Consider the following 27135-nt stretch of genomic DNA (forward strand, 5'->3'; position numbering starts at 1 on the left):
ACTAAATATCAAAGAAATCAGGTTGCGATTGCTACTTACTACTATGCGATACAGGAAACCACAATCGAGCAGAGCAACAGCTATGTCCCACCCAAAACTGTATCTACATAGGCATACATAATTAGTCATGATGACTAATGAATATTATCCATTTAAGGGGAAATATATTTACATGAAAATTGCAATTTCAAAATAAATACAGGAAATGTAAATGAATGTGATAAAGCATCCCTGACTATTGAAAGTATCAAAACAAATGCCTCAATTATCCAAACTCCATTAACTCCTTTTCAGATGGCATGTCAGAAATACGTAACAGAGCACATACGTGAGTTTTGGAGCACTCTTTCTCCTTTGTTAGGTACAAAAGATATAAACATTTAAGGCAAAATACAATATCTACATTTATGTAAACAAAGATTTAGATATGTTAAGTATAATCATTGCAAAATTGGGCTTTATTTTGACACATTATGATTATGGGCATAACCTAACGAGGTCTTATTCTGCCCCTTCGAAAAATGGGCTGGGGAGGTCTGTGTTGAAAGAACACGAGATGGCCAGGACACGGCTATGGGCTGCCATTATGGCTAGCAAGTAGCTCAAGAGTAAAACTGAGCAAATTCTGAGGTTGATCTCATTTGTGCTGGAGAATGACTCCTGACCTGCCCATTACAGAGTATCAGTGGGTCAAAGATGATAAAAGAACTATAAACACTACCAATTACATAACTGGTCCTCCTTCATCCCTTAGGAGATGCAATTCTTTACATCTTTACAGATTCAAAAAAAAAAGTACCAGTTACATCTTTTAAATAGAGACTAGATACCAAATTTCTATAAATGCCAATTAGAAAGTTGCAGCCTCTCAAGACTTCATAATTAGTATGTATGCAAATATTAAATATTTCACACAAGTACTTAAATATTTCCTCTGTATTTATAAAAACACAAATGTAACAGAATATCCAGCGCAAAAACACAGTAATAATGTGCGGTTACTCTAAAACTATGTCAAACATGTATAGGTATCTTCGTAGATAATGAGAAGGGTCAATTAAGATACTAGTTACTTAAGTTTATTTAATAACTAATACCTTAGTCAAAGGAGAAGTAACAATGCCCTTGGAACAATTTACACTAAACTGATAAAGACTGCAAAACAATTGCACACAGCAAAGTGTACTTGAGCTATCTTAAATTTGACTAGTGTCATTTTCCTTTGCCTAATTACAACAGAAAAAAAAGATTAGCATTCATTATTTTCCTTGGCAACTCATCACTTATTTTAGTTTTATCTTGCAACAATTTTTCTTTTAACTTAGAAGTTTTCTTCAGCGGTACGATTAACAAAGTCATAAGAAGCCTTTGCATAATGCACTTCAACTGTGGAAATGCAACCACACAAAGCATAGAACAGAGAGGCTAAAAAATATTTGGTTTCAGAAATAAAATATTCTATAAGCAGGTATCTTGTCTTCCATTTCAAAATACCTACTTCTTCCACTGTGATTTATGTCACCATCTGAAAGTTCAATCTATAAAACACATCAGCTTACTGCAGCAAACTAAGGCAAATAATGACAGTTGAAATTGTATTTATGTGTTTCTTTAAAAAGTGTATTTGTATACACCTGTAGAGAACAAAAAGGTATGTTCTATGTTTTGTATTTTATGTAATAGGAACATTTCATACCAACTACAACTTGTATTACATCGGAAACACAAGCAACAAAAGACTGGTAGCAAGCAAAAAAGATACCGGACATCAGAATTTTCCATTTTTCTAAAAATAAATGAAACCTTGATTAGCTCATTTAAAAGTGTTCACAGAGTAAGACTATAGTGTTAAAAAGAATGCACAAACATATAATATAAACAGATATTATTCAAGACAGAAAGGCACAGCTAATCAAGACAATGCAGAGTACACGATTAACATGATTTGCAAAATCTATTACTGAGCTCCCCTGTTAAACGTGATATTATTCAAACTACACAGTCATGGTTATTGCAGATTAAAGATTACAAATTAGCTCCTCATGTATATCGTTACTGTGAGTGGTTGCATTTTATCTGTCTAATTTTATATTACTGCAGGCAGATGAAAGTCATCTTAAAATCTGACTCATAATTTAGGCACCATACCACTAACCTGGGCAGAGACGTTGGTTCCTACTCGGGCACAACACCATTCTCAATGTAAACAAAGGACACCGGCATGCACCCGGGGCTAAGGATGGCAGCATTTTTCAAACACCTTTCTGACTGTTCCATTTTATGGTGATGCAATATGACCTACATTTTCAATGGCCAAAGAGAGACAGAGAGATAGAAAGGGAGGAGATAGAGAAAAGAAAGACAGAGAGACCTTTTCCGTCCTTATCCTCCATTAACTAAAGCTTTAGCTGTCCCTCATGAGGACGGTAACGGACAAGAATAAAAGCAGAATACCATCACAGTAGATTCTCAGTAAGAATCTGAAGGATAGAGTAGCATAAGAAACAGCAAGATTTTTTTCTTCCACGTTCCTGTGAACAAGTAAATAGCAACACCCTCAACAGGAAAGAAGAAGAGCAGGATCAGTAATTTTATTACAGATTGCCAGTATAAAGCTGTCTGTAATGCAGATGCTTATTTTACCACCTTATATTTCCCATCATGTTCATAACACTTCATTTTTATGTATTCATTTCAGATATCAAAATGAAAGACAAAATAATACGCATCGTTATCATAATTTTTACAGAGAAATCGAGGAAGAGAGAATGATTTGCCACAGTTACCAGGCCCAGCGCAGGGTTGGGAACAGAAAGCATCACTCTTCATTATCTCTGTACTGTGCAATCTATTAGGAACCGTGATACCTGTCATACTAACATATAATCTTGACATAATTCCAAAATTATCTCTATCATGTCTCTCCTGCATATGATCCTCACACAAAAAAACGTACTGGATTACCGCTAACTCTCAGAAAGCTTTCTTTTACAAATGATAAACCACATTTGTCAAGCTGTCTCTGGAAATGCACTTGACTGTGAACTGCAAAGCCTGACATAAAGTTCCAATGGTATTTTTCGATATAAGAATGTAAAAGTAAAGACCTAATTGCAGCTTTAGTTGCTTTTTCATTTTTCTGCAACTAAATCACCTTTCCTTTCAAAAACTGGTATTTTTCCACGGTTAAACTAGTATGTTAAAAAATTAAGGCTTGTTGATAGGACTATAGTAAGCAAAAATCAAGATATTTTGTTTTTCAGCTACTGTTTTTAATGCAAGTACTGTCTTGCAGAACGTTTGCCAAGTGCTTACAGCATCACAGCCCCTTTACTAATGCTGGTATACATACATATACACAATATAGCAGTAAATCATTTTCTTATTATCGAGACTGAAGGCCAAAATTTGATCTTAAGTATACCTCTGTAAATCCAGAATGACTCCAGTGCTTTCCAAAGAGTTTCTTGGGATTTGCACATACGTAAAGAAGCCTGTAATTTGGCACTGAGTTTGAAACCAGACATCAATAAAATTTATAGATTAATTCCTGCTTTTGACCTGTATTTATTATAACAATAGCTTCCTTATCAAACAGTATTCATCTCCTGAAATGCAATCATCCCTACACAGCACGTACTGACAAATTGCTGTTCCTTTGCTTGAGTGCTGCTGCCTTTTATAACTGCAGTGTTACATCCAGCTGGTTAGGCAGGCAAACAGCACCCAGATAAAGAAAAGGAGAGAAAAAAATTGAGGCCTATCCTAATATAAAAGGAAGAAAGAGTCAAGAGACAGAATGCTAACAGGAATGAAAGAAATGGATTACCTGTAAAAGAATGGGAGGGAGATTAGACATTAAGAGGAGAGGCTGGGCATTGCAAAAGGAGGATGGGGGACAGGGCTGGGGTGGAAAACGATGTCTGAATCAAGAAGAGAACTACTTCTTAAATGACACGTGCCTGTAAGACTGTGAGGAAATCCTCAATAATTAAAATCAGATTACAATCACACATTCCTCCATTCCTGTTATCCCTGGTTGCAGCTTGTTCAACCTATCTCACGCTCTGAAATGGAATTTAGAGGGAGACAAGTATTCCTCCCATTACAAACACAAATCTGCTCCTGTTAGTGTAGAACAAGAGTCTTGCGGATCTAAAAAGAAAGTCACTTCACTATTTTCAGTGTTACTAAAGCTCTCTTTTGTGAATGTTTCACTGCACCACTTTCTCAGTTACTCTTATTCAATGCTGCCTTTTTTTTTTTTTCTTTCTTCATAGCATCTCTGTTTCAGTCCAGAAGGGAGAAAAGCTGAGGTGACACTTTTATTGCTGCCCAACACCATAAAAATTCCAAGTAGAGAAGCCAGCCAGCGCGGAGATTAGCAGGGTTCAAGCCAAACCACCCAAAGTGATCCTTCCCTTCTGCCTACCAGTGACTGCCATCTAGAGTCAGAGACACCGGCTCACAGGAGAGGAGAAAAATGTTACAGCAATGAGAGAAACGTTAATCCCAACCGCTTAAAAAAGTAGTAATTCATAATTTAGAAATTTACATCTATCTTAAAAAATTATTTGGGTTTCTCTTCTTAATGCCTAATTTGAATCTGGCTGATGAGCATTTGGTCCATGTCTCCCAGCTTTTCTTTTTAAACATGAAAAGGCAATTTCCTTTTGTTATAAACACTGAAGTTGTACATGTGGAGAAAACATATATGAAATAGCATGAGAAACTATATATGAAATAGCACTACACCGCTTTTCAAGTAAATCCTGTGTTTCGGACTGTTTGCTCATGTTAAGAATCTGAATATGAAATTTCATCCTCAGCTGAAGATGCAAGTCAATACATACCTTTATAAGACTACCTGTGTAAAAACACTGACAAAAACTTTAACATTGATTCCATTACAGATACTAATGACATTAAAATGTCTTTCTAGTACATGAAGCTTAATTTTAAAACCTTGTTTCATTTTTAAGAAATATATTCATATTGACCCCAATATACTAATGGCTTAAATGCCTACAAAAGCCCACTTAAGCCAATAGGATTTCTTACATAGTGTACAGGCTTTTTATTATGCTGTATAAAAAATAAAGCCCTCACTTTGCAATGCTCTGCAATAAATTTGTCTTCTCACTCTCTCAGTCCCTAAGTCTCCTTTAAATTAAGGAATTACATTCTTTTGGCACTTCTTTACATGCCACATTTTTTAACTCTTTAAGCAATTTCACTGGCATCTCCACACTTCCTCCTTCCTAATTTCATTCAACACAGACCCTGGTCTCCTGCAGGTGTGTAGTTAATTAATACTTAATTTCAAAACTGAAGGAGATTGACCAGCCTGATTTTCATAAACTCAGGATCCTTAATAATTTACATTTTTTTTTTTTTTTTGTCTACCAAAGTTTAGGAAACTCAGCTGGAACACAATAGGCACTCCTTCCATATGTGGATATGTGGTGTCCATACTTATAAATAAACCTAGCAAAAGTATATGTGATATTCCTATCACTTAAAAACTCAAGTCATGTTCCCAAGATAATAAAATGTCATTATTATGGTGAGAGCACAAATAGAAAAAGGAGGTTGGCCCCGCTGCCCAGCAGCAGAACTATGCACATTCCTGTTGACATCACAGACGGTGCACAAAGAAGAGCTGGTGAAGCACTTGAAACCTAGAAAACTGCTTGCCGAATGGGAAGAAAAATAAAAAGCCAAAAATTAAACTGAAAGCTTCAAAGTAGATCTTTGAAAAATGTAACCAAATTGTATTTTTGTACACAAACTCCCAATAGTTACAGTTTCTAGTTTTTAAAGCATTTGTAGTCCTAAAGCATATTTTACTCTTTAAGCTTTCAGTTCTCCAATAACAACAGACGACTGTATCAAAGTGTTAACACTCCTCGTAATACAGACACTTGTCTGGGAAGACCTTTGACTGGACATCAGATGATTTCTGGCAAAAGAAATAATGGAATTTCAAATGACTCTTTCCTTCTTTCTCAACTACAAGGACAATGGAGCCTAGCAAGGTTTGGGCCCCGCCAACAACTGGATTAGCAGAAATCATTCCTCTTTAACTACAGTGCCACGTAGTTAATATTTTTTTTTTTCCTATTTCTGTAGCTTTGTCAAAGAAAAAAAATTCACATTTTGATATGAATTACTGTAATGTTGTCTGCAACCACAAGAAACAGTCCTTACCCATACCTACTAGAAGCTGTCCTGTGCTAGGGCTGGTCATTATTTATCTTTCCCCAAGCAATGACAGCTGCTTAAAAGGTAGGACCTGCACAGAAGCCAAGGAGAACAACTGCTTAGTGAGGGAAGCCTCTCTGAAGGAGTAACACCTCTCGCAGCACCCATCTCCACGGAAAAGCAGCAAGCACCAGCAGCAAGAGAGATCCAGAAGAGCGGTCATACTCACTGATGCAAGCAGAAAGAGAAGAAAACGTAGGCTGCAAAATGGCTGTCTTAGAGTTGCAATCTCTGTGCCAAATTTAGGAGGCCAGTCCTAGAAAGACATGATGGGGAACAGACTCTATAAAGAGGCAATTACAAATACGGAAGATTCAGCATGAATAATCCAGTCATTAGGAAACTCAATACCTGTATTGCTACTGTACTACAAGTCTATGCCAACGCTTGAGATCACTGGTGGCACATGCCTGCTCCTCCAAAATAAGTAACCATCATCATTTACTGTACCGGTTTAAAGGGAAAAATCAATCAAGAGTCTTACACACTTGGGGCCAAAAATATTACATACAGTGAAAACATTTTATTGTCGACGTTTTCAAAGATAAAGCCTATCTTGAAATGTAAACACCACGCAGCCCTGTACTATTATTATCATGACACACAGGATGCAGCTCATGGTGTTAATAATTCATCCAAAAGAAAAGTACAACCTCAGCAGTTTAAGTTATGTGCAATTAAAAAAAAAAAAAAGGAGCTAATTCCAGAATTAGGGCTTAATGTTTGTTTGTTTTAAAAAAAGCTAGTCATTTACCTTAGCACTGTGTAAAAATCCCACTGAAATCACTTCGATGCCTCTCACTAGTACAGTTCAAAATAAGTTCAAGAGCTTGCAAGACCAGGACAGATTTCTTTAACATAAACATTTGAAAATAGCAGCTCTTGAGCTACTTCCTTCCATGTGTTTGATGACATTTTATCTACAGTTACAGTTAGTTGCTCCTGTTTGTACAAGTCTTTCACGTAACAGTAGGAAAGAAAAGCTTTACTAGAAACTGGACTGTAAATACCCTCCTGTTCCAATCCTGGCAAAGCAGCTGAAGCTCAAGTACAACTTAGTTTTTTCTTTTTTATTTTTTTAAAATTAAATTTCAAACTCATAACATCATGTAAAAAAAAATCCCATATGTTTTATTTTAATATGCATATGCACAAGTTTATTTTAGAATATTATATTGTTCAAAGCTGTTCTAACTTTACATAAACACACACACCAAAAACCACAAGCAGATCTCAAAAATGAGTAAAACCAACAAACGATAAATAAACCTAACTGCCAAAGCAATATTGGAATGAAACTGAAGTGAAAATATTTACAATGAACCACAAAATCACAGGTGCATACTTGTAGTTATTAGTAGCATGGCTTTGTTCTACCTTCAACTCTTAGAAGCCAATCTCCATTCATTTAAGTAGCAAAATCCAATTTATCTGCCACTTTTCTTTCATTAGATCATTTCTATCCACATATAATCAACACGTACATTTTTATCTTAAAAAATGCAAAAGGCAGAGGACCAGAAAGAATCCCTCATGGGTTTCACACATTCTACACTAATGTTTTGCAAAACAAAACCAAAACATAATGCTTGTTTACACCAAGTCTCTACTAAAATATTATTATAATACAAGTTGGACTGGGTGTTTTGTAAATCCTAAAGAGAAATAACATTTGGGGCTCAATGTATTGACTTTCACATGAATTTGTTTGCATACACGGTTACTTTCATAGCCACACGTACAACCACTTTGTATCTCAACTGCAAATTTGCAATATATCAAAATATGTATATATGTATACATACACCATATATATAACGTATCTTATGTCCAATGCCTCCTTTGTCAATAAGTTTGAAACTAATTTTTCTATTTACCTTTTGCAATTCCCTGGAATAGTTTTTGAAGCAGATTTTTTCCCCACAAGGTGTTTTTTTTCAGTTTGCCTGTACTTTTGAAGTCCAAATTCTATTCCTGCTTGCACATAAAATTTGGAAGTTGCCACAAAGGCACTCGTACACCTTTGAACAGAATCTGATCTTCAGTCTGAAAGTGATCTTTCATGCCATGCCACGCTTGCATGTTTTGCTCTTGCACTTCTGAAACCACAGGTTTGCTTTTATGGATTATTTCCTTAAATGCTTCGGTCCTGAGTCGTCTCATAACTATGTGCTGGGCTACAGAGCAGCTTCACTCTGACTTTCCAACAGCAACACCACCTTATACTAGTCAACAGCCCGTGGATTACAAAATTCACTCTGATGGAAAGAATTAGGGGCATTAATCCCCTCTGGATGGAGGATGGCTGGGTTGAAGTCTCCCACACGTGTGGCGAGCGTTGTGGCGGATAACAGCCCCGCTAATGACAAAAAGGGAACCAGAACCATTACCACCCCCTGGGTTTTGAAAGCAAAGATTGACCTTTACTCCTTGTTTGAAAGGAAGAGCTTATGATCCTAATTTCAAGAGAGCATGAATCCAAAATGCTCCCTGGAGGAAGGTGCTTAGCTCTGGATATAGGCAGGACTTAAGCACATTCCTACTTCTGTTACTGCGCAGAAAATGTGCAGATTCATCAGCTCCTTCAAGCTGCTTCAGCTGGTATAATTCTAATGAAATACCAGAAAATCCTAAGGCATTCGTCTCTCCCCGTTCTCGTGGTAACACCACCCATCTGGCCCCAGCTAGACCGAGTCTTGCCTTTGGTACACCCAGCTGAGCAGAGCGAGGAGCTGCCCCCACTGCATCTCCCCATCTGGGGCGCGGAGTCTCTGCTGGAGAAGGCCACTCATCTTCTCCACGTACATCTCCCGAAATGTGTGTGTAAACCATTTGTCTTCACGGCAACTGAAGCAGTATTTTAGAAGCAACACTTGGCCCACTCACAAAAGAAAACTAGACAGAGGAGAGCATGCCTTCTCCCTAAGAAGGCCTCAGCCTCTCTTTGCAGTTTTACCCAGCTCCCAGTCACTCTTGGTAGGGTAACAATGCTCAGGAACAAAGCACGGTGTTATCACTCGACGTGTGACGTATGAAAAGCATAAAGATGAGCAAGCATCACCAAAGCGTGTGACCGTGCCTCCGTTTCACTGCTCAGAGCCAGAAATCAGAGTATGAGCACATGTTCCGGTGTATCATGTTTTACGGGAACCGTAAATTGTAGCTGCTCTCAAACTGACAGAGTTACTCTATTAAAAGAAAATACACTTTAAACAATAAAACGATCCAAAGCAAAATAGAAAACCATTTTAAAACCAGAACCATATGTTTACCAATATAGACCTGATACTCTCTTTCTCCATGTTCTGAGACAAAAATGCTTCTTCCAACACCTTTCCACAGCACAGGGTCTTACTTTGCCAAGCTCAAAGCCTTGTAAAAATGTCTAGGTGTTCTCTCACAGATCTGCCTGCTTCTAAAAAGAAAAGAAAAATGGAACAAGCAAGAAAACCAACCGAGCACCTTCTATAAACTTGAGGGGCTGACTCAGAAGCTGCGCAATAGCTCTGATTCAGCTCTCCTGGCGAGTCAGGGCACCGCGATGCTCGTGACGCCACCGCTCGCAGGTCGGGCACGAGCTGCCTGCCACAGGAGGAAACCTTCCGAGGCTTTTCCTCGGAAGCTTTTTGCAAAATTTCCTCAGGAGCACTAACAGTTATTTATTTAGGTGTCGCAGGAGTAAATATGGCATTCGCAACCCGCTGGTTGTTCATCCCGTGTTTAAAGGCGCAGTTAAATACAAACGTTTACCATCTGGGCCAGTGCCAACAAGGACAATTCTGCTTCTTAGGCAGTGGTAAAACCTCTTTCAACGCCCACCTCCTCCTCTGAAAACTCTGCAATGCCATCGATGATCTTCAGGGCACAACGTGAATGCCACCAAGTCCGTCAATTGATGGATTGGGAAAGGGAAAAATGATTACTTGCTCTTTTTTTATATAAATAAATAAATAAAATAAAGGCCAGACTAAAACATCCTGTCAACAAAGAGGCTAGTAGATAAGTGACTAAACCTGTCAAAACAGCTCCAAAAGCATAAATAGCTGCTTCCTTACAAAACACATGAAACACGAAGTGCCACCCTAAAATCCCCCGAGTCAGTTTAAACCAGGCACAGCGCGGAACCTCCTCTGCATCGCACAGGCGGCCGGAAGCTCTGCTGTTAATCATTTTCAGGTTAAAAGCAGAACCTAACCATCCAATGCATCTTGTTGCAGTTTCACGATACTTCGACATCCACGAGCCACCTGTTACAAACGCCCTGACGTCCCTACCAGGTTCCCTACCGAGTTCCCAGCAGCAGCATCGCGACCCAGCGTGCCGCCCCTGAGCTTTGATACTTCCACTGCCACGACTCAAGCACCTTTTGCTACGCGTGCGAGGAATGCTTTCATCTGCTGGCAGCATCCCCGCACCTGCAAGCTCTGCTTTCCACACTGAACACCTAAATTTCCAGCATCGCGTAGTTTTGAGTTTGACGAGTTTTACTAAATTAGTGACAGATCACCTTAAAGCGTACAATAATTGATCTTCAAGCTTCATAAATACTCAGTAGGATCCGGATACGAAGTGCTGGAAGTGGTTAGGTAATTCCTGCTAAGACCTCTGACAAAGGGCAGGACCAGAATGCCACCAGTGGAAGCCACGTTCCCCAAGACACAGAGCCTTTCCTCAGGAAAAAGTTACTTTAAAGGACCACGCAGCACACTGGGTTTTCACAAAATGACTAAGAGAAATTTTGTTCCCCCCAATAAGCCCTCAAGAGAAAAGCAGCAGTAGTAATGAAATGTTTCTAACGCACAAAATATTTTCAGGACTTGTATTTTGCAAAGTGCTTCTGTCAAAAATTCGGGGATTTTACATGTTTCTTTCAGTAACAAAGTGAAAAATAAGAAATAAAATAAGAAAGCAAAACAAGGGCAAAACACCATAGCCACAACTTGTGCTTACATTATTATCTGATAGAAGGCTGGTTTTTAAAGTAAAGTGTTAACAATACATTTAATCAATCTTGGTAACACAGGCAGTAGACAGCACAATTGATTTCTGTTCAGGCAACAAAATGTAGCATTTTTTAATTATTGCTATTGTCACTACAATTGAAATAAGCATTTTTACTCTCCCTTCTCTTGTTATGTTGTAATTCTCTGAAAATGTGCTAGCTCTGCAGAAACACAAGGGTCCATGTTAGGAAAGCTTTTCACAAGGCTAAGAACCACGCTGTTTAGTGTCTAAAAAAAATTTAAAAAAAACTACTACTTTTTTTCCTCCAATCACTAGATTGAAAAAAATCAGCTCTATCTGCCAAAAGTGAATATTTTAATATCTGCAGAACTAGGCAGCAAGTATCTAAGGATTTTTACAGACCGGGATGACAAGCACTGAAAACACTGCTGCTGATTTTCAGTAAGTACTGAGGCTAAAGAAGCCAAAGACGATAGCAAAGAAAACACAGCACTAATTTAAGACAAGGAAAGAGGGTGACACCAGTAGGTTAGCTTGACAGCTGTCTTGCACAAAATCATGGAACACAATCAACAAAGAAATAAAGGACGGTGGTAAAAAGTAACGCTAAACATAGGCCACAGAAAATAGGTCTCACTAAATAAAGTCGGCGTGGCTTTCTGACAAGAATATAGGTTGGACTGGATAAAAATACCTCGTAGTTTCTGACCTACTATACTTAGATCTCTGTAAGATTTAGTGCCACACAAGTCTGATTTAGAAGTTATTCAACACGAAGAAAACCTGGAACCTAAAACCACCTCATAAATTATTAGGGTGGCTTAGGAAAAATATTTTAAATCCACCTCATCAATAGTTAAAGCTGTTTTCTTAGCTCTAAAAATCATAGCTCATTATACCCTCGAATATTATGAAAAGCTTCTTCCCCTTTAACTTCTTCTGCAGTTGGAAAATACATACATACACATAGTATACATAAAGGGGAGAAGTTATAAAGGTAATTTAAACTTTATGAAATAAGTTCAGAGATTTTTTTCAAGAAAGAAAACTCCACATTAACAGATTTCCTCAATTAAAACAAAATAAATCAGGTGTACTTAAAAGCCATTTTTCAAGGAAAAAAAAAAAAGGGTAATGATGAAAAATCTGAGCCAGTTCCACACACGTGTAACATCTTGCAGCGCTAAACTTACCTAGCTTATACTTCTTGTATCCAGAGTCACCTGGAAACATTACAGAGGATCATTTCACACTTTTGACAAGGACAGGTGCGTAACAAATTATTATTTATAAGCTGCTTCAAGGTCTCACCATATGGCACACATAAAGGAATTCAAGGAAAGAGGAAAAACTACTTCACATTTAGCTTGGCTGAAAGCTTGCACACACAGGTACTTATTCCAAATGACCTGGCATGGAGGCAGGTGCTATATACCCTGCACAAGACATTTTTTCCTACTGCATCAGTCTGCAATACTGATTCCTTAAGACCCAGAACAGAGAATTTCCAAGAATTTTGTAATCAGTGATATGAACGATGACAAGAATGGCATAAAAGTAATTCAGTATTATTAACTAATTATACAGACTGCTATGTTCTAAATTAGTTACTCAAGGAATTTGTCATTGTGGAGGGTTTGATAAGACTATCTGACCAACACGGGAATGACAGACAAAAAGCGAGAAAAGATTATATTGGATTAAATGACAAAATAACACAAAAGTATTCTAACTTTACTAAAGAAATAATTGTGGATTCTCCCCTACAATACTCTCCAGTTCTGATCAACTTCTTGTGCCAGTAGAAATGGAAAGAGTACAGAGAAAGGCAAGAAGAATATTAAGTCTTCATAAGACTGGGATGCTTCAAGATGTTGAAGATCCTAGTTCCAAGAGGCAATCAACGTGTAAAGAGGGAAAGGCAGCAACAAACCGCACTGTACAAATCCTGTGTAGAGGAGTTCCCCTAGGCCTTCTTCTCACCCTGTGCCAGAGTATGAGGGCTGTATCAGAAGGACCAATGTCTTAGCAAAAGCAAAGGGTTTTGTCAAATCAGGTATATTAAATGGCAACAAACAAAGAAAAGAACTTCTTTTTAACAGTACAGAAAAAGCTGATGTATGCATGGTCCGTTCTTTGGCCCAAACTTTGTATAACTGAATAGAGAGCCAGATTTTCGCATAAAATTGTATCACTCGCAAATCATATATTGAGCAATACATGTAGATGTCAAGAACAGAAATTACTTATCCTGATTTTCTACGTTGGAATTGTTTATTCTCAAAAGGTCAGACGGTGTTTCAATGACCCCTCACTGTAGCGCATTCCCGATAGCACCTGCCAGAGAACCTGACCAGTTGCCACCGTTGAAGGCAAAGTACTGGCTCGAAACCACCTAGCAATATGTAAATTCCTGTTAAATGCCTCTATCCGGAACAAAAAAAAAGAACCTGTAATCACTCACAGCTCTGAAAGCGGTAAAACAGATTACGCTGCACGCTGACTTTGTTCTTTTCTTACCTCCGTTTTCTGCCCGACCCTGGAGCTGTCAGTGCAAGGCCCTGCGCAGAACAAGCCCTCAGACCCGCAGCGTCCAAGCCAAAACCATGAGGAAGTACCAGGCTGGCAGGCCTCACGTATCATTACTACAGTAGGACACACATTACGGTAACGTTGCCAACTTTAGCATGGCATAAGCGTCAAAGTCTGTGGTCCGAAAAGCTAAAACTCAACGCTTGATACCGGTAACACCATAATATCTCCAGACACCCAAGCGCGGTGCCAGCTTTGGTTAGCTTTCCAGGGCAGGAAGAAGCATCTTTTGTTACTACCCAGTGCTGACAGCCAAACTACCCAGGAAATGTACCAGAATAAAAAAGATTTTTGCATCCCTAGAACTAGATGGGCTTTGAAGTCCCTTCCAACCCAAGCCATCCTGTGACGCCAAGCCACCCTGATTCAAGCCCTGCTGCTTTGACCTCCTGGCGTTGTACTCCAGAGGGACGACCCCGAGTACAGCCCAAGGGTCCAGCAGGCCCCCACACGCCCCCAAGGTCACATCCATGCCCACGCCACCCCGCTGCCCCCCGCCGCCACCCAGCCTGCCACCCGCCGCCTCCGCGGTGCCAGCCACCCTCGAGGAACCCCGACCCCCCAGGACCCCGCAGCGGGGTCCGCGGGACCAGGAGGACGAGGCCACCGAGGCGGCGGTGGCGGCGGCCTCGGGACGAGGTCTCGGGGGGCTCGGCGAGGCGTGCGGGCGGCGCGTCGAGGCCAGGGCGCCATGTGCCGGGGGCATGGCGGGGGGCGGCCGGCCGGGGGGCGGCGGGGGGCTCGGGGCCGGGGAGGTGGAGCCTGGCTCGGGGTGGTGGTGGTGGTGGGGGGGGAGCTCGGGGCCCTCCGCTTCCCTCACCTGGCGGGGCCGCCCCTCGCCAGGGGGCCGCTTCGTCGCCTGCCGGCCCTCCCCAGCCGCCGCCGCCGCCGCCCGTTCTCTGTCGTCGCCGCCGCCGCTCAGGCCCCGGCCGCCGCCGCCTCCCCCTCCATGGCGGCCGCTCCCGCCGGCTGCATTGTGGGAGCTGACCTCACTCCCTGCCGCCGCCCCGCCGCCTCCGCCGCTCGCCGCCATGGGGGCCGTGACCGACGGTGAGACCTCCCTCCTTCCTTCCCTTCCTCATCCCACCCCCCCCCCGGCCCCCAGCCCACCCCACAAACCCCCGGCCCCCTTTCCCCAGCCTCTCCCCCCTCCACCCGCCGGCCTCCATCGCGGGCCCCGGCCTCCTCCCGCTGCCTCCTGCTTCGCCGCAGGTCCTCCCGGGTTAACCTGGCCCGGGACGGGCATTAAAAACGCCTTTTATTTTTTCTTTCCCTCAGATGAAGTTATCCGCAAACGGCTTTTAATCGATGGCGACGGGGCTGGCGACGACAGGCGGATCAATTTGTTGGTGAAGAGTTTCATTAAGTGGTGCAATTCCGGATCTCAGGAGGAAGGGTATTTGTTTTCCCGATTGGGTTTTGGACAAATTGGCCTGCGTTTGGGTGGGAAATTGGGCTTGATCTGTTCTGAAAAAGCAAGTCTGCTGTGTTAAAATGCACACATCTGCTTCTCTGCTTTGGCTCTGTGGTGTTTCCAGAACAAAGACGGGGTGTTACGGTAGGAGATGAGGACCAGAGATGGCTCAAAAATTACGTAGCAAACCCTCATGAAATCTAACAGTGCTCTGAATGTCCTCAAGATTGCCTTGTTGCTTCATGATCCAGCAGTCGCGTTATCATAGCAGGATTGTGACTTGAATATTTTAGGTGGTGGTTGTGCATTTGTTCCCCTAGGTAAGGGCAGCGCTGTTTTTGTGTCTGCTTCTGCAGGTCTTTATTTTTTAAAAACAGACCAAAGCAGGGAAATAACACAGTGTTCTGCTGTGGAGGCTGTTTTAAGAAGAGATGTAAATTCCAGGAGGACACCAAGTAATAATGATGGCTTGTACAGTGAAGCACTGGAGTATTAAAATGCTAATCTTGGTGGTCACAGAGCCACGTATAGTTGGAAAGTGTACAATGCCTGGATCAACCTGCCCATTGCTTTAATACCAGCTTTACACCTTATAGGACATCATGATAGAATTACTTGATACAGTGTTTCTGACTGCACTTCCACAAATTATACATTGAATCTTTGAAATATTTTATTTGTTTAATAATTACTGTTGTTTAACTGTTTCTTACGTTACGTGAGGCTTTGTTTTCTTGTTATATAAAAGTAGGCAGGTATTTTCATGCTGCTTAGGAATGAATATTTTGTCTGCTTTCAGTTACAGTCAGTACCAACGAATGCTGAGTACTTTGTCACAGTGTGAATTTTCAATGGGAAAAACTCTTCTGGTATATGACATGAACCTGAGAGAAATGGAAAATTATGAAAAAATCTATAAGGATATAGGTAAAGATGAGAAAATACTACTTTTTTTTCTTGTTGACTATTTCTCTTTCGTGAAGAAACTAGAGCCAGTTCTGGTGAATATAATACATATGATGAGTAATTTATTTCTTTTTAAATAGTACTTGTGCTTACCTTGTAAGCCTCTCATCCACATGTAAAATACATACAAATAAAAGCTTTTTAAATCTATTGAAGAGTATGTAGTTTTGAAGCTCAAGGAACTAGCAGACCACCATATCAAAAACAGCTCTTTTTATTTTTATAGTTTAGTAGAATGGCTCGTTGACATGCGTTGTTTGACTTCGATATAACTCTGTATATCTTTTTGTTAAAGAAAACAGTATAGCTGCAGCACACGAGAAGATTTCTGAATGCAAGAAACAAATCCTGCAAGCAAAAAGAATTCGAAAAAATCGCCAGGGTAAGAAGCAACACCTGTATTTACAATGGGTGGTTTCATACATTGTACCAGAAAATAGATTATAAATATTTGAAAATGCAGGGGAAAGTACTAGCATCATCAATATTATATACAGTCTGGTGGATTTCATACCCACTACTATAAGTTTGGTGGATGAGCCAGGAAAGGTTGACCCAGCAGATCTCAGTGACATACAACATCAGGAAAACCGAAAGAATAGTTCAGAAAGTTGTTTTCAGGCCAAAGGAAAAAAACCAAAAGGATCCAACGGCAATTCAGGTGACGTAAGTACTAAAGCACATCATTAAAAGCAAGACAAAAAAATTAAATAGGCTTGTATCCAGCACTGAATATCGTACAAGTGTATGGAAGGTCATGTCTTAGCTTACACAAGAAAAATTGTGCCAGTTGCACACCCACCAACTCCATGTGTAGCCTTACAAAATACCTCTAAACCAGGTACAAGAGGCATATTTGTTCCCTGCTCTTAAAAGTATGTGCTGGTAATTTCAGTTGAAACTTAAAGCATTTCCCTGTAATACTGTCTAAGCAAAAAATTACCAATTGCGGAGAAGCAAAAATTTGTTTTTTTCCTAAAAAGTATGATGTGAAAATAGTTTTTAAAAAGAAAGAGCAAAACAGATGAAAGGTTTTAAATACTAATATTTCATCAATATATGTTTTGTGGATAATTTTGGGCTCAACTAGAGGTTGAAAGAACCCTAACCAGTAGGAATATAGAGTACGTATATCTTCACAAACGTAGATCTGAAGCATTTGCTTTTTGATACCTTCTGTCTAGTCTACTGCACAAGTTTTCCTATCTGAATGACGTGTTTAGCATATGTACAATATTACCGTTAGGAAATGTCTATGTTAGTTGCCTATATGACCATAATGTTGTTCTTAACATGCAAAATGTTAAATAAATAAATACATCCAGTTGTTTCTCTTGTAGTATTCTATATTTTTCTCTAAAAAACTTAAATACTTGTGTAGTATCTTATCAACAGTTATATATATATATATATAAAAAAATGTGGTATCTAAAAACAGTATTTGTGAATCATACACAAAAGACCAAGTGTGCAACAACGCAGAGTTATCTAAAGGTCATGTTTTCTGGCCTCATCTTTTACAAATGACTAGTACTAGGTAAGTTTGAGTGAGTAAATAATAGCTTACAATCATATCTGAAGTTTATTTAAAACAGCTTTTGATGTGATCATCTACTTTTAAATGTTATGGTACGATATGAATTATATACATTTTAATATGTATTTTTGCATGAACGCTTATTTTTGTGTATCAGCTATTATGTACAAATTTGAAAATATTAAAACAATTTTTCAGGAAGTAGAAAACTGGTACTATGCTATGGTGTGAAAGTTTTAATTCTTGAATCTGCGTTTTCAGAATTGCTTAGACTAATAACATTTAAATTTCTTTCAGAATATGATGCATTGGCCAAAGTAATACAGCACCATCCAGACAGACATGAAACACTGAAGTAAGTATGAGAATGCATTAAAGTATAATAACCCAGAAAGTTAGAAATCATGAGATTTGACATTTCCTTGGTTTCACAGTTTGACCTTTCCTTGCTGTTGTATAATTTCTTTTGACACAAGAAAAACTTAGGTTTCATTTTAAAATTGTGCCCATATGAGCTTTCTTTAATTAATCTCCGTCTGTATGGATTCAGAAGCATTGCTAATAATCTTGTATTTGAAATTTTTCCATTGTTAAGGTGAATGAGTGAACTCAGATGTAAATGCACGACAGTTTATCAGTGACAAGTTGATCAGGACAGAGAGATAGCGCGGCAGTACTGTAAAGTGCACCAGCAAGTAATTATGCAGAATATGTATCACACAGGCAAGTAAGATAGAATTAGAGAAAACAGGAGAAAGCTTTTAGGCTTGTTCTATGTTTTCCTTGTAGTAGTTGTTGCTGCATGCCCGGTTATAAATCACTACCTTATATACCACAATATAACCTGCCCTAGCACGTAGATTAGACCTACCTGCTGTCCAACGTGTCCTGATTATAACTTACAGTATTACTTGTGTCATAGTTGGATTTGAATCACTGTTTGTGCTTTTGGGTTATTTTAAACAATCATGGGGATCATCTTTTGAACTTTATCAGGCCACAAAAACTTTCCATCTATGAGTTTGTTCTTTACATGATTGAAGGTGTAGCATTGGATTGCTTTCTCATTTAAATGCAACTTGTGCCTATCCTGATGTCTTCTTACAATTAAATTATTTCACATTCCATGGTGTTTTAGAGCAAAAGAAAGATTTTTGATCATATTATTACCCTAATAAAAACATTTTTATAGCTATAAACTTCTGGGACTATCTCACACGCTCCTTTTTTCTAATGTTATTTTTTCCTGCCTTTGATTTTGCTACCACAATTTGGATTATTTCAGTCCATTCTCATGTGGCTGAGCTACTTCGCACTTCATTAGTCAGCATATGCCATTTATCAAGTGAGACTTCATAATAAAGAATTATTACAAGTGATTTTTTTTTCAGATAAGTCAACTGATTAAGAATGGAAACAACTAAACACTTTTTTTTAAAAAAAAAGATTCTGGGTTGTTTAGATTTTTGGGGGGTAGTTTTAATTTTGTGCAACACATCCAGGTGTGAATTTCTTGAGCAAAGCTAGGAATAGCAGTAAATTACAACTAGTAAATTTAGCATTTTGTCTTTTTTGTAAATTCATTTTCTCTTTAAGGGTATATTGTTAGAAATACCAGTGTGCTCATGCACTGTAAGAATGTCTATAATATATGCCCTTTTGTCCTTAGTCCTTTGTATTTGTAGTCAAAGATACAGACTTGAACTATAACAGATTGAGTCTCCATTTTACAGATTTTATAAATGGAACATAATAATGGAAAAAAAAAGTTTGAAGGGAACTTGGTAGGTATTGAAGGTATTTCAGCTTTAATTAACCTCTCCAAGTGAACATGAAGTACAGAAGCTAGATGAAGTTTTCCTCTAGTGTTTTTATTGCAAGGCTTCCTTTCTCTCCAGTTTGAGGGAAGTATACAGAAAAATCAGGTACTTTGAATCAAGAAAGACCACCCTTAAATCAGAGCAGAGGAAGCCTTGCTAACAATGTCATGAACTCAATCACTGAAAACACTAGAGAAAATGTCTTGTGAGGAAAAATGTCATAGTTTATCGCAAGAGTTACATTTATAGCTTTTGCAGGTCATATGACACAATGGGACGAAGTTCAGAGAAATAATTTTTTTATGCTTTTAAGGGACTATTTCTTGGAACAACTAGTCCTGCAGCACAAAAGAAGAGAAGCAGTTATTGACTTAGTCAAGAGTAATGCACAGTAGCCAATTCAGGAAGTGACAGGAGCTGAACCACTAAATGACAGTGCCCACGGTGTAATTAGCTGCAGTATCAGAAGAGCTGTTACAGCACCGAGAAATGACACTGTCTTAGAAAAGGAGATATAAAAATGAGAAGATTAGGCGAAGAATTTCTGGAGCTGAAAGTGAAGAAGTAAAACACCAGGTGTAGCTTGGATCTAGGTAGAAAATTGCATGTCTTCTCACAGTCTTACAGATGACAGCAAGGCATAAACAGCAACGTTTGGCAAAATAGAAGCCTTTCAGAAACTAGAAGCCAAATACTAGTGAAATAATTGAATAAGCCCATAATCTGTTAGCCTCTTTCCAGTATAGGAAGGTTTAAATGTGACATCCAATGCTCTTTCAAGCATTCCCCTCAAGATACCAGTACACAGCTTCAAAAAAAAAAAAAAAAAAAAAGAGGAGAAAGAAAGAAAAAGACAACACTCTAAGGTAGCACTAAACCAGAACTTTTCCCCAACCATCTAGAGTTACTCCAGACTGGAATGTCTTTTGTGATTCCCTGCCCAGACTGGTTGCAATAGCTGTCAGTGCTTCAGAAAAAAAAAATCTTTATTCCCTTGCTGACCTCTATATGTCTCTGCCTGCTAATTAATCAGGGATGGTCAGCCTTAATCTACCTGACCTGTAAAGAAACATTGTTCTCATCTTATGGAGCATAAATGATAGTAGACATTACAGGAAATCGAGAAGGGCCAAACTGGAGGTTTGAGTGTAGGAGTTATCCTTCATCCTCATTTGAAAGCTAGTCAACATTATAGTACCTGCTATTTACCCTATCAAAAAGGGATTTTGGTGGACCACAGTGGGTCCAAATAAGAATCAAAACCAATCAGATGCTTGCAGAAAGGTCCTCAAGAGGGCTTGACAGATTACGTATGTCAAAAGGATAAGAGTAATAACAAAGAATATAGACGTTGCATGCTTCGTTTATCTCTTAATTCCATTATCTCTTAATTTTCCATTAAGATAAAAACTAGGATTGGAGAAGGAAGTATTTATATAGATCACAGTAATAAAAGTATTACATTTTGTTTGCTGAGACGTAAGCTAAATCATGCAGTATCATCCAAAATATGGATTATTTTACACATTCTGCTGTGAATTTTGTGTGTTATCCGCTGCTATGTCTGGCCAGGCCATTGTCAGAGATAAGGTACTTGGCTATGTGTTTGAGTCAAGTCTCGCAATTGTGTGTGTTTGTTGGCTATATCACTTTATCAGTTATGTTCTCCACACTGGTGCTATGTTTTTATTAATCTACTCCTGTCAACATAAAAAAACTGTGAACTAGCGAGGCCTAGGAAAATACCCCAGGTGTTTAGTGTAACCTGCTTCTTTAAATTTTATTTTATGGTCAAGAAATAACATGTATACAGGCTGAATACCCAATGTACAGTTGTATTCCAGCTTGGTAGCCCTGTTTTCTATAAAAGTCATGAAATTTTAAGTTTATGACGTTATAGCTTAACCACTTACATGAAGTAGCCTTGCTTATATGTCATTTAATTTATTATACTTTGTTTACCTTTGCATTGCTATTACCTATACTATTTATTTAATGGTTCTTTTTCCTCTACTTAGTTCAAATTTATTTTTTAAGACATTCACAGAACTTCTTTGAACATACTGTCACAATTTCTTTCCAGGCAGCTAGAAGCTTTGGGGAAAGAACTTCAACATCTTTCTCACATTAAAGAAAATGTTGAAGATAAGGTAGGTTTCTCATAGAGATTGTTATATAATTTTTTAATAGGAACATAATTAATTGATAGTCTGCTATGAGTTGGTTGGTTGTTCGTGCTCTCAGGTTTCTAAATATGTACTTTGTCATTCCAGTTGGAACTGAGAAGAAAGCAGTTTCATGTTCTCCTGAGCACCATCCATGAGCTTCAGCAAACATTGGAAAGTAAGTGGTGTCCTTAGGTGATATATATATATAGGGGTTGGGTGTCAGCAGATCACAAGTAATGGCAGCTTCTAGCTGTGGACTAGCTATGTGCAATTGAAGATGGTGGCCTCTTGCATCGGCAACATCTATTTCCAGTCTGAGTCTGTTCAGACTTTTGTTTTTTTAATTCTACAAGCTAGCCACTATGTCATCTCCTGACTAGCCTTAGGCTGTAGGCAACGCTTCTTAAAATTTTAAAATGTGGAGATTGAGAATAGCTATTTTAAGTGTGATGGGTTTGTTTTTTGTTTGTTTGTTTTTACAAAAAAAATAATCCTGTGCATAGTTTCCAAACTTTCTTGTATAATTCAGGTTTCAGTAATATTGAACATGTCACTGTCCTCATGGTATCATTGGAGATATTACTAAAAATAAATCGAAATATAGAAAAGCCAAATGACTTACCTACTCAGGCAGGAAGCCTGTAATCGAGCAGAAACTAAAACCATCAAACACGAGCTAAATTCAGGAATGCAGTCATTAATCTTTCATCATACAAAGAATATTTTTAAATCGGTGTTTACGGTTCATGCTCTAAGATAGGCAATATTGTTTTAAATATTATTTGCTGGATATTTCCTGTGTCTTTTAAAGACACAATAGTAAGTATAGTCTGTGGAATGTGACCTGATTAACATACATAGGTGGCTATATGAGCAGACTTTCATTCTCTAAGGCCCTTTAGATCTTCTTAAGCAGAATGAACAGTTAATCCTAGGTGCACTTTAGCAGAAGGTTACTGTTATTAAAGTGTTACTAACACTTGCTTAAGTATTAGTCTCTAAAATACGTTTTCGTATGGATGTATGGTTTACCTTTCAGTGTCTAAAATTTTGTTAAAAAGAAAATAACAGCTTAGCGGAAGGCACAACTTTATATGGAATAAATAAACCATCAATAAACACAGATAAGGCATGTAATTTGAAGCAGTCTAGCACTATTTGCTTGAATTGATCCTATAGGATTTAACCCATGTTTCCTGTAATAGCTGTAGCATATATCAGCCTTAAACTTCAGGAGGATTTTTTTTTTTAATTTGACCATAGCATTTTTTTTCAATATAGTCCATAAATATAATTTAAGCATATTTCACTAACGATAATATATTATTTTAGATGATGAAAAACTTTCAGAAGCTGAAGAATCTCAAGAAACCCAGATGGAAACAGAGACCAAACAGTAGATATATTGTGAAAACTATTGATCATACCACTGAAGAGTGTCCAAATATCTTCGTTTTGTGTTCAAGCCAGTAGTAAAAGAGCAGGAGCTAAAAACTTTTTCTACTGCTCCTGTGAATTTTTATACAAAAATATTTTGCTTATGTTTTGTTTTGCTTATGCTTCAGGTAAAAACAGTTCCAGGTCTGTACAGGCAGACACTTTGTGTTAGTCCACAAGCTTTGTAAACCAAAACACATTTCATGTCAAAGGGTGAATCTTCTGTACAGTATTTGTGAACTAAGATGTTTGCAAAACAGTGTCAATAAAAGGTGTTTACAAACACTCTTCTATTATTTAGTAGGCCATGAGTCTAATAGCAAAGGCTTTTTTTGTTACTTGATATTGCACTGGTGTGAGTGCACATTTGCACGAGTCCCAGTTTCCGTACCGTAGTGCAGATGGGATCTAAAACAGAACCACGGTCTTTATTTTTCAAAGTAGCTGTCCTTTTAGAACTTATGTGTGACTAGACTAGAATTTGCTAATCTAATTCTGTAGAAATTATTTGGTTTATATGAATATTTGTCAAGGGGCGTAAAACAGCAAAAATCATACTGTACTGTTTTTTTCTTTAAGCCGATGCAAAGAACTGCAGTGATCTGTGCAACCATGTCAAAAGTCACATTTGAAACTGACACATTTAGAACTGCTACGTAAGTGCTTTGTTCTTGTAGAACCAGGAGTCTAATCCTGATAACACTTGTTATCTGCTTCTGGATTTTCTCTGTTTAAACACATTATGAAATGCATTGCAGTTCCTGAAACAGACAGTGGAACCCTTCTTTCCTCATGATGACAAAAGTAAACTGTAGAGCTACAATTGTAATGTTAAAGAATATCAGATATGGAATGTATCCACCTGGACTGTCCTGTAGCTTGCAGCTGAGCAGTTTGCTGGGAGGTAAGAAATACAGGTTACTACCTTCCCAACAGGAGAAGAGAATTGAGTGTGCTTTATAAGATTTTGTAAGACAGGGGAAAGGAAGAAGGGGCAGTAGCGGGTCATGTCAGTACCTGTTAGCTGTGTTCTAAAATCACCTGTTAAAATCAACCCTTCAAGTGGTTTGGGTAAAGGAACACCTTTTGGATCTTGCTCAGACTGTGATGTAAGTGTATGTGGTTAAAGTAAAACAACATTACACAGAATGGAGCCTCCTCTTCAAACTAGGTGGCAGGTGAGAGGGATTTCTGGTGCTGGAGCTTTGGACTTCTGTAGTCTAAATGCGATATAATTCCTACTCTCAATGGCTGTGGATCTGCATGCATTGGGCTGCACAGACATATCTGAGCTTGTTTTGCTTGCATTCCAAGTTTGCTAAAGGTAAGCCAGCTGAACAAGAAGTCATACAACTTCAGTAGCACAGTGCAGCCCTGGACTTAGAAGCTGTCAGAACTCTTCTGCTTCACAGCTGGTCAACTCAGAACACAGGGGAAGCTCAGGTTTGCCAGATAAAGCCTGTGTAGACATGCACTGCTTCTTGTGCTCTTAAGGTTTTGCAGACTGGGGCGGGGGTGGTGGTAAGCAAACAAAAAGGATTTCATATGAAAAATACACTGTCAAAGTATTTACTGTTCTGTGTTTTTTTCCCCACTCCTAACAACAGTGAACAGTAAAATATTTTGTAAAGCAGCAATACTAAATTATTGCTAAATCAGGGAGGAGTCACCTTCATGAATTATGAGGATCATAAATGACAAAGTCTGAAGACACTTAAAGTGTATTAAATTTTTTGTGGTTGAAAGGCCTTCTGTCAGCCACAGGAGTGGGTGACGTTTAACAACTAGAACAGGTTTCCATAACAGCAGCAGCATGGAAAAAAAAATATCACATTTTCCTATTCATTATTTTACAGTGTTCTTTGGAAATTATTTGGATCACTCAAGTATCTTCTCCAGGAACTTGGACTGATCTCACTAATCTCAGGTTCTTGCACTGAACCTGACCAGAAACATGCCAGTGTGTCAGTCTGCCCACCTAGTAATACGTACACAGAATTGAAACTTGCGCTCAAGAGAAGCGATAGAAATATATGGCAAATGAAGGAATACATTCTAGTTTGAATTACAGTGGTGCAATCTTGAAAAGAAATTACTGCCCTAGAAAATCAACTCGCCCTAGTGCAACGTGGCAGCAAGAGGTTGCTGTCACCATACTGCCTTGGAGAGTAACCAGAAAAAGTATGACATCGATTCATTGCAAATGCAGCCTCAGTGGGACATCCACAGTCTTTGCTTCTATTTTTTTCAGTATTTATTCCTCTAACTTTTTGAGCACTGGATTTGTACCCAAAGAGAAAAAAAAAACAAACGAGGCTCTAATGCCAGGCAGTGTTTAAAACCACACATTAAGCAACAAATTCCAGGTTCTAATCTGCTCTGCATAAGTTGAAAATACATACCTGCCTCCCCCTTCATTCTTCTGATGAATTTTAGTTTGTCATATTTCCAAGGCACAGATGATTTTCACTGTTTCACCCCTGCCTGGAAGGCTGTCCTGCTACGATGTTTCTTACCTTCGTTGACTCTCCATGTACACATATAAAGATCTGTACACGTACAAACTCCAGATTTCAATAGCCAAGATATTTAAATAAGAAATCTTTCCTGTTTTTATGATCTTCCTCATCCCTATCTGAGCCGCAAAATTACTACTTGTTTAAATGCTACATCATAATTTCATTGCCATACAGATGCAAAAATACAGGCAGAAAGCGAGATGCTGAAGTGACAAGCTGACGTTCTCTATGCTGGGACTTGTTTTTCTGTCCTCTCCAAACAAAGGAGAGGTAGAGGGAGAGTGGAACACTGGACAGAATTGGTAACTTGAGTAGAATTTTTTAGACAAAGATTTAGCAAGAAGGGAGAGAAAGAAGGTCACAGTGACACACTGCCAAGTGATAGGATCTCTCTGAAACCATGGTAGTTTGAAGACAGCTGCTGACAGTAAAGAAAATTGCAAAACTATAGCCCAAAATTTTATGATAGAAATTAATTATACTAGATATTTGTCATGCAAGCTTTCTAGCTGTCACAACTGACTTGTACCATCCTTTCCACCACTCCTTTATTTCAAGTCTCAGAAGGTTTTTTGGGGGAAAGGAAAAGCGAAAGAAATACAAGTAGTATTAGTTTTGCTCTGGGAACCTGACTGCTCTTTATTTTACAGAATACGTGCATCAGGGAAATCCTGTACTAGTATGTGAGCCACTGAAAACATATATACAACAGACACCAGGGAAAACAAGTCAGAAATAGGCAAGTTCTCTATCTTTCATGCTTCATCCCAATTGCCAGACATGTTCTTGGGTTACTTCAACCTTAATTTCCCAGGTCTATTTTAATAAACTTTATTATCCATATCCAGATGTCCCTAAAAGTGCCACTCACAGCCCAGGCCCGTGTGTTGCCTGGCACTGTGGAGGGGCAGAACAGAACAGCCTCTCCCGCCCCAAAGCACTGGGCAGCACCGCAACAGCCAGGACTTAAAACCATTTTGGAGCAGTGCCGTGAGCAGAGCACACGCCTGCAAATACCCTGCTGTTTGCCCTGACCTGGCATCCTTCGGCTGCCTGCTGCCAGCCCCCCATTGCTGAATTTGGCTGCTCGGTTACGTGCTGGCAGCACTTGGGGGTGCGCTTGGGGGCACCGGGGCCAGCACCTGCCCACCGAGGGGGCCCAGCATCCTGGCCATGAGTTAAAAAGAAGATTCTCCACCCGTTCAAGAGTAACCCTGAAGGAAAGGCCACAGTGTGCTGTGGTCTTTCTCCAGATTAGAAGTATCCTGAAGAGTATGAGTAGCCTCACACCCCTGTGTAGTACGAAACGGGGGTGTGCTTGTTTTGCAGGAGCTCTGGCTCCGTCCTCACATGAAGCAGCACTGCTAGCGGTGCAGCCTGCATGGCAGGAGCCGGTGTAAACTGAGGAACACATTATGAAGGATCTCTGAAGTGAATTTAAGTTTGTATTTCG

General features: G+C 39.1%; 2 protein-coding genes across 6 annotated transcripts in view; one reads left to right on the forward strand and one right to left on the reverse strand.

Moving 5' to 3' along the window:
- ATXN7 (ataxin 7) overlaps positions 1-14784 on the reverse strand; it is an 83084-nt gene extending 68300 nt beyond the window's left edge. For 2 of the 5 annotated variants that reach the window (XM_080605780.1, XM_080605776.1), the window contains exon 1: positions 14642-14784. The gene's annotated coding sequence lies outside the window, so the exon portion shown is untranslated. The other 3 variants (XM_080605778.1, XM_080605777.1, XM_080605779.1) reach the window with 3 other exon arrangements.
- THOC7 (THO complex subunit 7) lies at positions 14706-23459 on the forward strand. Its single transcript, XM_080605783.1, has 8 exons — positions 14706-14871; positions 15100-15217; positions 16035-16162; positions 16497-16583; positions 18036-18093; positions 21642-21708; positions 21832-21901; positions 23059-23459. The coding sequence occupies exons 1-8, from the start codon at positions 14853-14855 to the stop codon at positions 23124-23126; spliced, it is 615 nt and encodes a 204-aa protein (XP_080461909.1). The 5' UTR covers positions 14706-14852; the 3' UTR covers positions 23127-23459.
- The last annotated feature ends 3676 nt before the right edge of the window (positions 23460-27135 follow it).

The sequence above is a fragment of the Anser brachyrhynchus genome (assembly GCF_964034855.1).
Source record: "Anser brachyrhynchus genome assembly, chromosome: 10".
NCBI classification, from domain to species: domain Eukaryota; kingdom Metazoa; phylum Chordata; class Aves; order Anseriformes; family Anatidae; genus Anser; species Anser brachyrhynchus.